Source organism: Corythoichthys intestinalis, chromosome 2 (assembly GCF_030265065.1).
Source record: "Corythoichthys intestinalis isolate RoL2023-P3 chromosome 2, ASM3026506v1, whole genome shotgun sequence".
NCBI classification, from domain to species: Eukaryota; Metazoa; Chordata; class Actinopteri; order Syngnathiformes; family Syngnathidae; genus Corythoichthys; species Corythoichthys intestinalis.
Window position 1 is genome coordinate 40,712,498 of NC_080396.1, and position 15,063 is coordinate 40,727,560.

A 15,063-nucleotide genomic window follows, 5' to 3' on the forward strand; every position below is an offset into this window, starting at 1 on the left:
CTAACGTGTCTTACATACAGGCTTTAACATAACATAGCGTTGTGGAGTGATGAGGGTGTAAAATAAAAACTCAATAATGCTAACTATCAATTTTAGCTCAGTAGTCATTGCTGGATAAAACACCAAGTAGCACTGGTCCCTAATGTGCTCCCATACAGCCTGTATCATACATTTATTTTGAACACTGCAAAAACTCAGAATCCTATCAGGACTTACAGTTTAGACTAACTTAAAACTTAACTAGAACTAAAAATGGCTTGACACAAATCGAAATTCAATTGAAACACGTGGGGAAAAAATCCTAACTTTTAAGTGATGTGTGTTATCAAGTATAACGGCATTTTTAGGTATATATATATATACAGTGCTGCTCGAAAGTTTGTGAACCCCACAGCGATGGTCAGATTTTTTGTAAAAAAAACTAAAATAACCTTATTAAATGTTAAGTTATACCCAAATCCACAATACTGACATTCCAAATAATGGACTGAAACAAAAGAAATAGTTATATTGTCATCCTTTATTTAACAAAAGTGGTTGATTTAAGAAAAACTCAGATATCATGTGTGCAAAAGTATGTGAACCCCTTCAGTTAATAGGATATTGCGCCTCCTTTTGCAGAGATTACCTCAACCAAACGGTTTCTGTAGTGACTAATCAGCCTCTCACATCTACTTTGGGGGATTTTTGCCCATTCTTCCTTGCAGAACGCAGTCAGTTGAGAGAGGTTTGATGGGCGTCTGGCATGAACTGCTCGCTTCAGGTCCCGCCACAGCATTTCAATCAGTCAGGACTTTGACTGGGCCAGTCCAGAACACGAATCTTCTTCTTTTTCAGCCATTCCTTGGTTGTATTGCTGGAATGCTTTGGATCATTATCATGTTGCATGATCCACCTTCTGCCAAGCTTTAACTTCAAAACAGATGGCGTCAGGTTATGTTCTAGGATTTGACAATATTCCTCAGAATTCATGATTCCCTGGACTATGTGGAGTTGTCCAGGTCCTGAGGATGAAAAGCAAGCCCAGATCTTGACATTCCCACCTCCATGCTTCACTGTTGGGAGAAGGTTCTTTTGGTGGTATGCAGTGTTGACTTTTCGCCAGACATGGCGGTTTTGGTTGTGACCAAACAGTTCAATTTTGCACCTACATCAGTTGATGAAAACTCTTTTTAATTTAGTCTCGACAACACAACTGTTAAAAAAACAAAAAAAAAACTACTGAATTGATTGATTAGGAAATCAGGTTGAAATAATAGAAAATTCCAAAATGTTGAGGGGGTTCACAAACTTTTGAGCAGCACTGTATATATATATATATATATATATATATATATATATATATATATATATATATAAAATTTTTTTTTTTTTTTTTTTAATAAGATCTAAAGGTTTTTTGAGTGAAAGCAGTGAATTAGTCTTTTTTTTTTTATTCTAGTTACATCTGAGATGCAATTGTTGGCTGTTTTCAACAATATACATCGAAAATAAAGACATTGATTGACTGAAAATGAAGATTTAAGATTAGATGAAATGTCTTGTTTTCTCATGTATATTTATAATTGCTCTTCACCCAAAAATATATTTGTTTTATCCGATTACTCGATTAATCGATAGAATTTTCAGTCGATTACTAAAATACTCGATAGCTGCAGCCCTAATTCTAACTGAAGGATGGCTTAAAATTCCTTTGAAAACAATTCACAAGTTGTATGAATCAATACCACAGAGAATTGAGGCGGTAATTGCTGCAAAAGGCAGACCTACACCATATTAAATTATTTTTGTTGTTGATTTTTTAAGGTGTCGCCATTATTTTTTCCAACCTCTGTATATGTGACAGAATGTGTAACCATCTCTTTTAGGGGTGTGACAATATATCGAAATGGTGATATATCGTGATATTTTGTATCCCAGAAGGTTATCGATATGCTCCTGCCAAGAATCTAGTTATCGTTTTAAAAAGGTGTCACTGTTTAAATAAATAAATAAAAATAAAAAAAGAAATGGAACCAACAAGTTACTACCAAAATCTCCAACCATAATAGTGTCTCAGTTAACTACAAGGCTGCATTGATGGTGCTAGACGCCCAATAATTTAGACTGGGAACGTTTGTTCATTCCAAACCAGAACATTTACAGTTATTCTGTCCGATTTTCAGGGCATTTACAGGTCACTTGCTGTTCTCTTTGGGGCATTTACAGCTCATTTCCTGTTGAGTTTGAGTCACTGCCTATTGATTCGGGCGATTCCCAGGTCACTTCCAGTTCTGTAACTCAAAAATAAACAGGAAGTGACCAATAAAATACCCCAAAATCAACAGGAAGTAACTGAAAATAGACAGGTAAATGACCTTAAATGGCCCAAAATTACCTCATTGCCTGGCATTGGCTGTCACTGACAGAGGGTGGGAGGGTAGCATGTTCATTCGCTGCCATCCCTCCACTTCAAACGGCTTGAACGTCTACAAGTGATAAACGCATTCCAATTCACAGCAGAAACTTGTTTTTCTGTTCATTAGTTGTTTGTAGAATATCCTAGAATGATTTCCTGACCAATGTATCGATAATCATTGTATCGCCATATCGTCAGATCATCGTTATCGTGAGCTTTGTATCGCAAATCGTATCATATCGTGAGGTACCAAGAGGTTCCCACTCCTAATCTCTTGATGCTCATTCTTTCCTCAGGCGACCAGGCTGCACTTTCACCTTCAAGAACAAGTGTGATATCGAGAAGCACAAGAGCTACCACATCAAGGATGACGCCTATGCCAAAGATGGCTTCAAGAAGTTCTACAAGTATGAAGAGTGCAAGTATGAGGGCTGCGTGTACAGCAAAGCTACCAACCACTTCCACTGCATCCGCTCTGGCTGTGGGTTCACCTTCACCTCCACCAGCCAGATGACCTCCCACAAGCGCAAACACGAGCGCCGGCACATTCGCTCCTCTGGCGTCATGGGCCTCTCCTCCACTTTCCTGGCTCCAAAAGACGAGCCGGAAGAATCGAGTAATGATGACTTAATGGACTTCTCGGCCATCAGCAGCAAGAATTCGAGTCTGAGTGCCTCGCCCACTACCCAGCAGTCCACCACTGTATCCCACCTCATGGCCACACCCACTACTGCTGTCTCCTCCTCTCCATCGGTGGGCCTCACCCTCAAGCCTACGCCCTCGCTGCCCAGTGTGGGCCAGCGTATGTCTAACCTACTGTCCCAGGCCCTGCCCAGCAACATGCCAGTGGCACTCTCTCTGTCCAACAGCACCATGGCCGCTTCCAGCCCTTTCTACCCACTCATACCCAGGTTGCCTCTCCAACCACCTCCACATGCTGCTGGCCTGTTATCAGCTGTCTCATCCGGGGCCCATTCTATGCCCACCGACTCGCTGACCCAAGGCTGCTCTACAGCGGGGGCGGACGGAGCCATGGCTTCTACCCCGACCTCCTTCTCCAGCTCCTCCATTATGGAGAAGATTTCAGCCAGCAAAGGTCTGATATCACCGATGATGGCTAGATTGGCTGCTGCTGCTCTGAAGCCTGCCAACGGTCCAGATGCAGGTCAGTCACTTCAACACTGTGAAGTCACTATATCTAAAAAATGTAATATACAATGGTACAAAAATGCATTTGCATATTGGACTCACTTTTTTTCCTTACCAAAAACAGTAACACTCAGTCACTCCTTGGGCTTGTTTTTGTGTTGATGATAGTTAAGTGAGGTATCCATAATGTATTTGGAGATAAAATGTGTTGACAGAGCAGCGTGGACCCTGTAAAAGTCTTTCATAATACTCAGTGAAAGGGGGAGGCAAGCTCCTGGGGCCTGTGTGGAAGGTGGTTCCTCATCATCAGCCCTCTTATCGGTCTATCTGTACCCATTCCAAACAAATGGAGGAAGAATCAAATTAAGCAAGAAAAAAAAGTTTTCTCAAACCGTGTACACTTGAATCTGAGGGGGAAAAAAACAGACAAAAATAAGTCAAGCAGAAATGACAGTTGAGAGATTTTCCTTCTTTCATTATTACAAGAAGCCTGTCACGCTTTCACGCATCAGCAGAGATACGCTCTTTGAAAGTCCCACAAAAACATGTCGTTGTCTGTTTAGCATAAACAAAATCCACATACATTATGAGGGGTAATTGCCAAATTTGTGTTTATCGCATTATTGCTCAACAAGGCCAATAAAATGACGATAAAATGGAAGTGAAAGCATTTAATTTGTAAAGAACTGCACCATGGAGTGGGACCTCCTGAGCCAGAGCAGGTGGGGTGCAGAAAAGATTGGGGGCTGTGAAGGCTGCGGATGTTGAGGCCAAGGTGGATTACAATTCCTGGTGGTGCTCGCTGGAAGATCTTCGAGGCGTCTGCTCCGGGGGTTGGGCCGAGCCCAGGCTGTCAGGCTGAGCTCCACCTCTGTGCTTCCAGCAGGTAGTCATAATCGCTGGGAAGGGGCTTGTGCTGAGGGCGGGGCTTCCACAGATGGTAGCTTCACCACCCATTTTTGAGGCCCAGAGAGAGTTTGCAGCTCACATCTCTCTGCTGTTGAACATTTTACACATTTTGTAACATCTATTGTACGATGAAGTGCAGACACAGGATGGCGGTTAGCTGTGGTTTTGTTTCTTGTATTTTTCTCATATGTGCCATTTTATGGCAAAAATGTAGGAGGAAGTGGTTTTTGCCTCCCTTTAGAAAAAAAAAAAAAAAAATCAATGTTCTGAGGCTATTTTCATTGAAAATCTTTATCGTTGCTTTACAAGTTGTTCAGTGAGTCTTTTTCCTTTCACTTTCCCTGTTTTTAATTAATGTTCCTCTCTAATTTACCCCTGCGTGTTTTGCCCAGAGATCCGAGCATATGAAAGGTTTACTAATTAGACACGCAGTACAAATGATCTTTCGCGAGCTCTGTATCTTATCCCGAGCAATTACAGAGCGATACATTATTCCTGGATAATTTCCAGAAAGAAGCTGCTTTGAGTCAAACTCATTTGTACTCCGTCTTTGGGGAGAAAAAAAGCCTAATGATTGGAAACAGAACAAGAGATGTTTGCACTTTCATCCGCGCTAAATAGTCAATTTATCCTCAGAGATTTGGAAAATTCTTTAATCTGCCTGGTGATCATGTGTTGATCACATAGAAAATGGTTTCTCTCTAAAGTCGGCTCTCATTTGGGCTGATTTAATTGTCAGTGACAGGGCCAGCTAGTTAATTTTGTGTGTGTTCTGATCAAGTTGGGGGTTGGAAATGCCGGACTTTGCAAGCCTTTACGACCTCAAAGTAGACGTAAAATTATCACTGCATTTTTCTTGGGTGCCGCCCACCCTCCGTCAACAATCCCCTCAAACCACAGCCATTGTCAAGCTCAACTGACATTGACACTTGCCCATCTCCGAGCTTTTAGCTGACAAGGCCCAAGACTGGCCTTTCTACTTCTATTCTGTCTGATATGTCTCTGGGTCATTTTGTAGCACCAAGTGGAGGGAGGGAGCAGGGGGATTATTGTCATGTCCACACCCCCAACTTCACGTACGTTTCTCTCTTTTTCTCCCCAGCAGTAAGGGGAAAAAAAAAGGGGGGGGGGCACTGGCCTCACCAGGATAAGGCCAAGGGCATACACTTGGCTGCTCATGACCTTGCTTGTCACAATCCCTCAACACAAGCCCCAATTCCTTATCAGATTCAAAAACACTGCTGGTGTTCTGCCCGGTTTGGTGCCCAATTGGCTCCACCGACATGGTGGGGGGCTTGCTTGCATTGCTCCCCTTAATGCAGATAAAACACCACTTATTGTCTCCCACAAGCCTCAACATCCCTGAATCGCCCCAGGACAAATTAATATTTAAATCCCTTGAGAATAGGAAAAGTGGGTTCACCTTCCAGTCAACATTTCTGCCTTACGTTGTTCTTCTTGCCTTTGTTTTCTTACCTCCACCAAGGGAGCTCTATATTTTCATTTCTTTTCTTATTTGTGAGCGTTAACAGTTCCTCATGTAGTGGTTGGAAGGCTCAATTCATTAACACTAGAAACCCCAGCAGAGGCCGACTTGGCCTTTCCCAAGACAAACACTCCTAATATTCCCAAGCAATGGCCGATTTGGCCTCTCCTCTGTGACTCATGTGATAGTTTGTGTCAGTTCAAGTCAAGCTACATTTATTTAATTAAATTTATTTATGAAGTTTGACACTTTTTACACATTTTTTTAATTCTCGTCTCCTTTACTCCACACATAACGACAGAAAGAATGGCCCAAATGTGTACATTGTTTTGAAGAAGAAAAAAAAACATTTTAGAACTGCAATTTGAGGTTAAAGCTGGAATTGTGTCTATAGTTTAGAAGGACTGAATCAGGGGCATGGAGTATGGATTGTGGTCATTGTGTCTGAAGTTAATATGTGTCTAGTGGTTGTATTTCAATATGAACGGCTGTTGTCTGTCCGACAACGACTTGCCAATTCAAAAGATTGAACATTTTTTCCACCTCTGGGTTTTCCGGGGGAGAGGCCATATCGGCCATTGTTTGGGATTAGTAGGAGTACCAGAACTCTCTGGGACTTCTAGTGGTAAAAGGTAGGCTTTTTTTCCCACATTATTTTGAATGATTTTTTTCCCCCCACAAAACATCGGAACTTACCACATTTGCTTAGTGCCTTCAGAAGTGCTGCTATATACAATTGAGTTTCCTGATGAGGAGAAGGGGAAGTATGTATTTGTAGAGATGCCAGAATTTGTGTATTAAAGTACAGGCCCGTATTTGAGGAAATGGTATTTATGTAGCCATTTTCCATGGAACTTTGTAGAGGAGGGCCAAAGATTGAAATATATTGATTTTTAAATGTGATCTCTGTTTTCATGAATACAATCATTACTCAAACAAAATTTTCCATTAAATAATTGTGAGCAATCAAATGTCTGTTCTAATGAGGCCTTGGTGGAGGTCTGTACTCTGCGGAATGCAACTATTTCTGCACACCGATACTCCTCCCTTGAAGAATCTTCCATGTAACCTATTTGGATCAGAATGCAAGCAAGAGGTCGCTTTGTTTGAACCGATCAGATTGGCTGTCATCTCCAATCTGACCAGCATAACACCCCCGTTCCTCGTGGGTACGCTCAGCGGTATTGGTCGCAGCGCGTCACCAGGCCAACAAGGAACCAGGCGGGGGAATGAGGGGGTCCAATCTGAGGCTGCCACTTTCCCTCAGCATTAGCATCTCACTTAATGACCAGTTAAGAGGCAGCCTGGCAAATGAGTTGTGACAAGTGCTGCAGAAAAAGGAGTCTTTTTCCCTCATATCACCCGCCTCTCAATCACCATTTAAAAGGCTTGACGGCCTGACATAATTTCACAATAATTATCACTGCGAGTTCTCTTTTCGGGCCAAGACAGAAGTCAGATTGGATCTCGTCATAGGATAATAGTGCTGACCAACAATAACATTGTTGCTTCTCCTCTGTTATGCTCGATCGTCAGGGAGTGGGCAGCCGGTCTCAGTCAGCCAGTTCAATCTGGCTCAAGTGAAGCAGGAACCAGCGGAAGCCACCGCAGGGGCCTCACAGGAGTCTACGCAGGAGCACAGTCTGGACCTCAGCAAGAAAGACAACAGGTAGCCTGAGTCTCAAGTATTTTTGCAAAATGTGGACCTTGCAAATAACAACTGTGACTGATGGAACCCGAACGATTTGTCGACAAGATTGTTTATCAGAAACACTCCATTTATTCATATCCTCTCATGTCTCAGTTTTTGTCTGAGAAGAATGTTTGCGTAAACCGTCAACTTCTACACAAGCTTTATTGTTTTTTGTTGTTGTTGTTTTTTTTTTTTTTTTAACAAGACAGTGTTTTCATCTTCATTACAGTGGCACACCCTGCGTGATAAATAGTAATATTTACTGTTCTCATGCAAATCTTTACGAAACATTGTTCATTTTCCTTGTTCCAGTAATGAATCAAATGGACATGCTGTACCAGGGAATGCATCTCTTTTATCCTCGCTTATGAATAAGGTAAGATCCATCCATCAAAGCCCTTTCATCCCAAGACAAATTAGCGGCACACGGCGGGGCCTGTTTGTTTTTTAATGTTTCACCGCTAATAAGATGAGTTTGTATCATTTAAATTTTCCAGCCATTTTTCATACGGTCTAATTTCCATCACACCTCGCACAAATTAATATAATAAAGTAGTAGCTGGCTACACTAGATATATAGTGATGTTTGTTTTCTGATGAGCTGTTTTGAACTCCGGGCTCCATTTTTTTCCTTCCTCTTTATGTTTTTTTTCTCCCAGCCCTGCCTTTCTACATTTATCCACAGGGTTTATAAATGATATGATTAAAACACTGCCGTAGAATAGAAGAAGGAGGTGCTTGTCTCATTTTTTAGCAAGTCCAAATGTTAGGCTATGGAAATTTAAATGTGTGTGAAGGGGTGTGTGTATATGTGTATGTGTGTGTGTCGTGAAGATTAAAATGGACAATGTCTTTCATCACATTAATGACAGGTCAGACGCCCCATTTCTTTTTACACACGGGCAACTGACCAAAAGACCTTCTTTCACATACAATTTTCCTTATGTCATCATTATTAGTATCGAAATGGACTTGCCCTCCCTTTCTATTGAAGCCAGAGAGCTTAAAAAGCTTTTCAGGTTTGATTTTGAGGAGGGGGGGTTAGTCAATCCCCAGCATCACATTCAAGAGTTAACAGCCAGTCCCAGAGGATGCTTGCCTGGCAAACGTTCTTGGCCTGCTCTCAAGCAAAATGCGGAATGTTTGTAAATCCGTTTGCGCTTTTCTTCCCTCGCCAAATTGTTTGTACGCTTGCGAGTGTGTAAACTCTCTCACCACAGTGAACATATTGATGAGCAAAGCACGTGCCTGTTGGTTTTACACTGCATGTTTTACTGTAGATGTCACAGGTGAACCCTGCACTCTTTAATGCAATGCACCTGAAGACAGAGATGGAGGCTGGCCAAGGCAGCGATACAACAGAGGCACCTCAGTACCTGAACCAAGTTCTGAAGAGGCCCCTGGCAGACAAACCCAGTGAAATCTGGAGGACTTACCTCCGCAGGTCAGAAATTATAGAGTGTGGTCAGAGTAGAACTCTAATGGCCTACTTTTGAGTCCCTGTCCCTGTTTTTTTTCTTATCTGTGGCAATATAATTAACTTTTTTGATTTTCTGAAAACTAAAAATTATACAGTAATAGGAATGGGTACCCATGTGTAAAAGTTTAGAAATACTGCTTATTGATACAGATATTTATGCATTACAATTTATTACGTCTGAATGTGCTACATAGAGTCATATAAAAATACAAGCATAATTATCCAGCCTATGTTTCACAGGAAACCCCTGTTTAAAAAGTCCTTTTAATGGAATCTTGTCTAACAAGTATCGTCATTTGATTTGACTATGGCTGTCAAAATTCTCGCGTTATCGGGTGGTAATTTTTTAAATTAATCACATTAAAATATTTGACGCAATTAACGCACATGCCCCGCTCAAACAGATTAAAATGACAGCACAGTGCAATGTCCGCTTGTTACTTGTGTTTTTTTGGGAGTTTTGTCGCCCTCTGCTGGCGCTTGGGTGCGACTGATTTTTATGGGCTTCAGCACCCATGAGCATTGTGTAATTATTGACATCAACAATGGCGGGCTACTAGTTTATTTTTTGAGTGAAAATTTTACAAATTTTATTAAAACGAAAACATTAAGAGGGGTTTTAATATAAAAATCTATAACTTGTACTAACATTTATCTTTTAAGAACTACAAGTCTTTCTATCCATGGATCACTGTAACAGAATGTTAATAATGTTAATGCCATCTTGTTGATTTATTGTTATAATAAACAAATACCGTATGTTGAATGTATATATCCATCTTGTGTCGTATCTTTCCATTCCGACAATAATTTACAGAAAAATATGGCATATTTAATAGATGGTTTGAATTGCAATCAGTTACGATTAATTAATTTTTAAGCTGTAATTAACTCGATTAAAAATTTTAATCGTTTGACAGCCCTAGATTTGACGTGTTCAATAAACTTCATTTTGATGAACTGTGATGTCATTTGTATTTTTTTTTTTTTTTGTGTGTGTGAATCATTTCCTCTCTGTCTACATGAAGATTTGACACAGATGACTTCTGCGAGGCTCAGTGTGACTTCCTCCAGAAAGTGCACTTTCACTGTCTGGTAGAGGACTGCGGTGCTCTCTTTAGTACGGTGGACGGGGCCATAAAACATGCAAAGTAGGTGCCGTAATGATTAAGATTTGAAAAGTCAGATTCATTGTGCTTTAACATTCTTAAAACAAGATCATGTGTTTTTAGTTTCCACCTCCGAGCCACTATGAAAGTGAAGTCAGAGCCTCCGTTCAGTGAGGGCAAGGTGTCCGGCGAAGGCGGCCCTCTGCGGCCCGCCGCCCCTGTCTCAGTGGCTAACAACCCTTCTGTGGATGTGGCGAGCCTCCCCTCCTCTGGTGGCTACAGCTCGCCACCTCCCTCGCTGCTGGCCTGGAAGCAGCTCACCGGCAGCATCCCTCAGATGCCCGCCTCCATGCCCAACCTGCCAGCCAACTCCCCTCTGGCTACCACCTCACTAGAGAATGCCAAGCCCCAAGTGAAACCTGGTTTTCTGCAGTTCCAGGAAAAGTATGGAAAACAGTTGTTGACATGTTAGCATTTAGTAGGAAAACTCAACACTAGGGATGGCTGATTTGTTTTGTTTTTTTTCATTAACATGGAACTTCTGTTCCCCTCTCACAAACACGCATAACCACACTGCATTGCACCATGGCCTAAAGGTATACATTCCACACACAGCAGATATCCTGGACTGAAAATGCTGTTTCGCCTTATAAAAGGCATTTGTTTTGAAGAGGTTAGGCTCTATGCGTATTGTGTTCCACTGTTCCCCATGGATTAAAGTTTACATAGTCATCAAAAGTGATTAATTCCGCTAAAATATTGAATATTAAAATATTTTTCTGTAAAATCCTCATAAATTACATTTTCTTTCTATGTTTGTTTTAACTCATTATTATTTTCATTGTATTTATCTAGTGATCCCTGTTTGGCAACAGACTGCAAGTACTCAAACAAGTTCCACTTCCACTGTTTGTTCGGGAATTGCAAGTACGTGTGCAAGACCTCCGGCAAAGCCGAGTCCCACTGTTTGGACCACATCAACCCCAACAACAACCTGGTCAATGTCCGTGACCAGTTTTCCTACTACTCCCTTCAGTGTCTGTGTCCCAACCAGGTGAGTGCACTGTAATGATACCGCCTGTCAGCCCCTCGCCAAGTATTCTCTAAGCATGAAGTATGCTGCCCATTACAGAACTATTTGAGGTGATTGGACTCAAGGCTTTCACAAGCACGGCTTGCCGTCTTCCATCTCAGCTGAAAAAGACAGTCAAGTCACCCCAGTAATGCCTGTTTATATGTCAATAATGTCATTTTGACTGCCGCATTCTCCTCTCAGAAAAGGCCAATTTAGCTGATATTACCCAATAAATCATTGTCACTGGCACAGTAAACACGGCTGCCTGGAATAGGGCAAAAATCAGCGGAATGCTTTCCAAATGAAACCTAAATGGCAGCCGCTGCCCGCTTTCATGAACCCGTATTTGGGAAAGCATTTAAATGAATTCATTAATGTGCCGAAAATCACCCCTTTCACAAAAGCAACTCTACCTCCCCCCCGTATCCCCCACCCTTCACCCAGCGCCTCTCTGTCCTCCCTCCCCTAGCTTCCATCTCTTGAACAGAACAGATCTTATTTGGCTCAGTCCTTTGGGATGTGGGCCTCACCAACAGATGGTGGTGTACAGACATGTTCGAGAGGAGGGGTGACGCCTTCTTCTTAGATAGTGGCCATGTTCCAACAGGGAATAATTCGTCTAGAAATTGAAATCAGAAATGTTGTTGGTGAGCTAAAAGGCGATCAAGTGTGTCAAGACATTAGAGGTGCCAATATATCAAAGGATATTCAAGAAATGACCAGATATCACAAAAATATGTTTCTTATAAGCTGTGAGCAGATATCAATCAAGCACCGTGATGTTTAGAACTGTACAATGCATTGCATCATGCATATGAGATTAATCGATAGAAGACACGGAAATGACAAAATCTTAAATTCAGCAATTGAGGTGTGGGATCTCTTAGATAATAAGAAAAACTGACATGGTTTCACAAAATCTTACACGTGTCTCATCTGTGCAGCACTGTGAATTTCGAATGCGGGGCCACTATCACTGTCTGCGGCCGGGCTGCTACTTCGTCACCAACATCACCACCAAGCTGCCGTGGCACATTAAGAAGCACGAGAAAGCTGAGCGCCGCGCCGCCAATGGCTTCAAATATTTCACCAAGAGGGAAGAATGCGGACGGCTAGGTGAGAAATCTTCTCATGCTCTAGTGCACTGATTCCTAACTACTACTAACTCGTCTCCAAGGTATACCGGTGGTGTGAAAATGTCAGGGTTTCAAAACCGCCAAAATTTTCCGTAATACTGTCCCTAAGGTATTAGCTATTTTTTATGTCCTAAAAATGTATGGAGAAATCTCTCGCTTGCAGCTGTAAGGCTCAACCACAACCCCCCACCCCACCACCGGTTGTTGCTCAGTGTCAGTGAGTAAGCTGTGCTACACAATGGTTGGAGGAGGTGAAACTCCATAACTTTTTCCCCCATCAAAGAAAACAAAATCGCTGGTATAGGAATACTTCAGCTACAGAGAAGTAGGGAGGCTGCCGAGGAGGCTTGAATTTATACAAAATTATAGGTTAGTAAATACTGTCATGAAGGTTTCCGACCAGCTACGACAGTTAACTCCAGCGTGTTTAGTGTGTCTAGCGGTGGTAAAACATGTGGTGTTTTTTTCTCTCTGGCAACTGTCTGTGTTGGAAAAAGAGTGTGTGTATAATGTAAACATGATATGAGACACACACACGTGCTTTTTATGAAAAATAATTCAAATATTTTTCTTCTGATGGTAATAAGGTTGCTCTGTGCCGTGGGTTTAGGCCCACCTAAAGGACTGCATTCATTTTAATTTTATTTAGTTATTTTATTTTTATTTATTTTAACTTAACATTATACTTTTGTTCCAATTTGCGAATATGTTTTGAAAAATAAAAATGCTGTTCAATTGATTTTTTTTTTTTTTTTTTCAACCCAGGTAACTCAAAGTAACACATTTTAAAGCTGTAATTGCAACACAGTGATACCGGGAAACAAGTGACGTTTTAGCTTAAGATTTTCATACCGTCAGAATCTCAACCCGGCACATGCCTACTCTACTTATTTACTCACTTGTATGCTTTTTGGTGACAATTTAGTTTGGCAGTGTTCTTTAAGATTAAATATGAAATATGTGCATTGGCTTGATAAAAGCAGTTAAACACTGCCTTAATTCAATTCAACTCAGTTTCCTTCGAATGATTCCTTGTGCATTTTGATGCGGGAAAGCTTGGTTAGAATTCTACTTTCTACCACCAGTCATTGGTCGAGCTGATTCGTAATTGCCACTTCATATTGAAATTTAGCGACACACAGCTAGAAATTTGTGATTAAAATAACTACAGGTCAATATTAGCTTGCTGTGGAGAATAGCTGAAATTGAAACTTGAGCAAAAGTACAAATATTTTACGAAAAATTATTTTTGTGAAAGTGATAGGCACCTTGTAGAATATATATAAATATAAATATATAAATAATAAAATAAAAAATATAAATATATATATATATAATGAGTCAACATCGCATATGAGATTTTTTTTTTTTTTTACTCATCTATCTGAACTAGTTTTATGATTTTTAATGAAGTTAAAAACGTTTTTTATTATGTTTGGTAGAAGTTACAGGCACCTCATAGAATATTTAACAAGTCAAAGTTTTATCTGAAATTTTCTTTACTCAAGTATCTTAACTAATTTTAAAATCACCGTAATGTGTTTGAAATAAACACACAGCAAACACTGTAAAGATACAGTAGCTGTCTTGGCTAATGAACAAAGTTACCCTGGTCATTTTGTGACAAAAGGAGTGACAGATACATGCAAACACACCGAGTGTACACGTATGAGGACCTCCTGATTACCTGAGACTCATTTTCATTTCCTCTCCTGAATGGTATTTCCACCACATCACTTCTTCTTATCGTGCTCAACACATCAGCCATTACGTCAATGAATAATTTCGAGGTCAGGTGATATGTACTGGAGTAAAAGTGTACATTTGATGCAGTAAATGAAATGGAGTAAAAAAAAAAAAAATGAAAGTTTTGAGAAATAAGTACAAACTTGTTTAAATTCTTCTCAGTAACACTTTTTGCACAGAGTACTTCAGTACTTAACCACTTTTCGAAAGTCTTTCTTACTATATTTTTTTCTGCCCTTAGAAATAGATTTTTGCCTCCTGACTGCGACCAAAACCCACAGAAGTAAATAATGAAGACCCTCGTTCTGTTCCATTATAGTTGTTTGTTTTTCATTGTGTCAGATCTGATGCGTTCAATGCAGCATAGATTTCTCCATTTCCCCCGGTACTAATTTAAAGTGGAAAAAACAAATAATCCCTTGTTCTCTAATGTTGACCATCAAACTTTTGTTATAATGCCTACAGATACAGACAACTTTTTGGTATTATTTTCAAAAAAGATTGCAGTGTTGCAAGGAAAGAGGAGTGGGGATTTTTTTTTTTTTTTTTTTTTTAACTCACAATGACACCTCAGATCCCAAAGGTAGTCTTACTGTAGCGGCAATAACATCAGTGGGTATCGAGCTTTGTTTTCCTCTTCCTTTTTGCCCCTGTCAGAAATAAGCAATTAGGTTTGTGTTAGTTAATTAACCGGCTTGTCTGGTTTAGCCTGTTTGCGCTGGGAAGCTGCGCCCCACAGCCGCCGCTGCCACTGCACACAAATGAATTAAAAGTGATCTGGGTTTTTTGTTGTTGTTGTTTTTTTTCAGGCAGTTACACAAGCTTTTCACAACGCTGAGACAAAGCAAACAAAAACAGGCCCGAAACAGCTGTTTTTTGTCC

General features: G+C 40.7%; 1 protein-coding gene across 4 annotated transcripts in view; it reads left to right on the top strand.

Annotated features, from left to right (window-relative positions):
• casz1 (castor zinc finger 1) overlaps nucleotides 1-15,063 on the top strand; it is a 101,335-nt gene that overhangs the window by 74,032 nt on the left and 12,240 nt on the right. For 3 of the 4 annotated variants that reach the window (XM_057856733.1, XM_057856727.1, XM_057856742.1), the window contains exons 8-15: nucleotides 2,695-3,563; nucleotides 7,479-7,611; nucleotides 7,948-8,011; nucleotides 8,916-9,079; nucleotides 10,144-10,266; nucleotides 10,348-10,668; nucleotides 11,080-11,278; nucleotides 12,244-12,415. In XM_057856733.1, the coding sequence (XP_057712716.1) occupies nucleotides 2,695-3,563; nucleotides 7,479-7,611; nucleotides 7,948-8,011; nucleotides 8,916-9,079; nucleotides 10,144-10,266; nucleotides 10,348-10,668; nucleotides 11,080-11,278; nucleotides 12,244-12,415 (2,045 nt within the window). Of the gene's footprint in view, nucleotides 1-2,694; nucleotides 3,564-7,478; nucleotides 7,612-7,947; nucleotides 8,012-8,915; nucleotides 9,080-10,143; nucleotides 10,267-10,347; nucleotides 10,669-11,079; nucleotides 11,279-11,356; nucleotides 11,445-12,243; nucleotides 12,416-15,063 lie in introns of those variants that run through there. The other variant, XR_009066913.1, reaches the window with a different exon arrangement.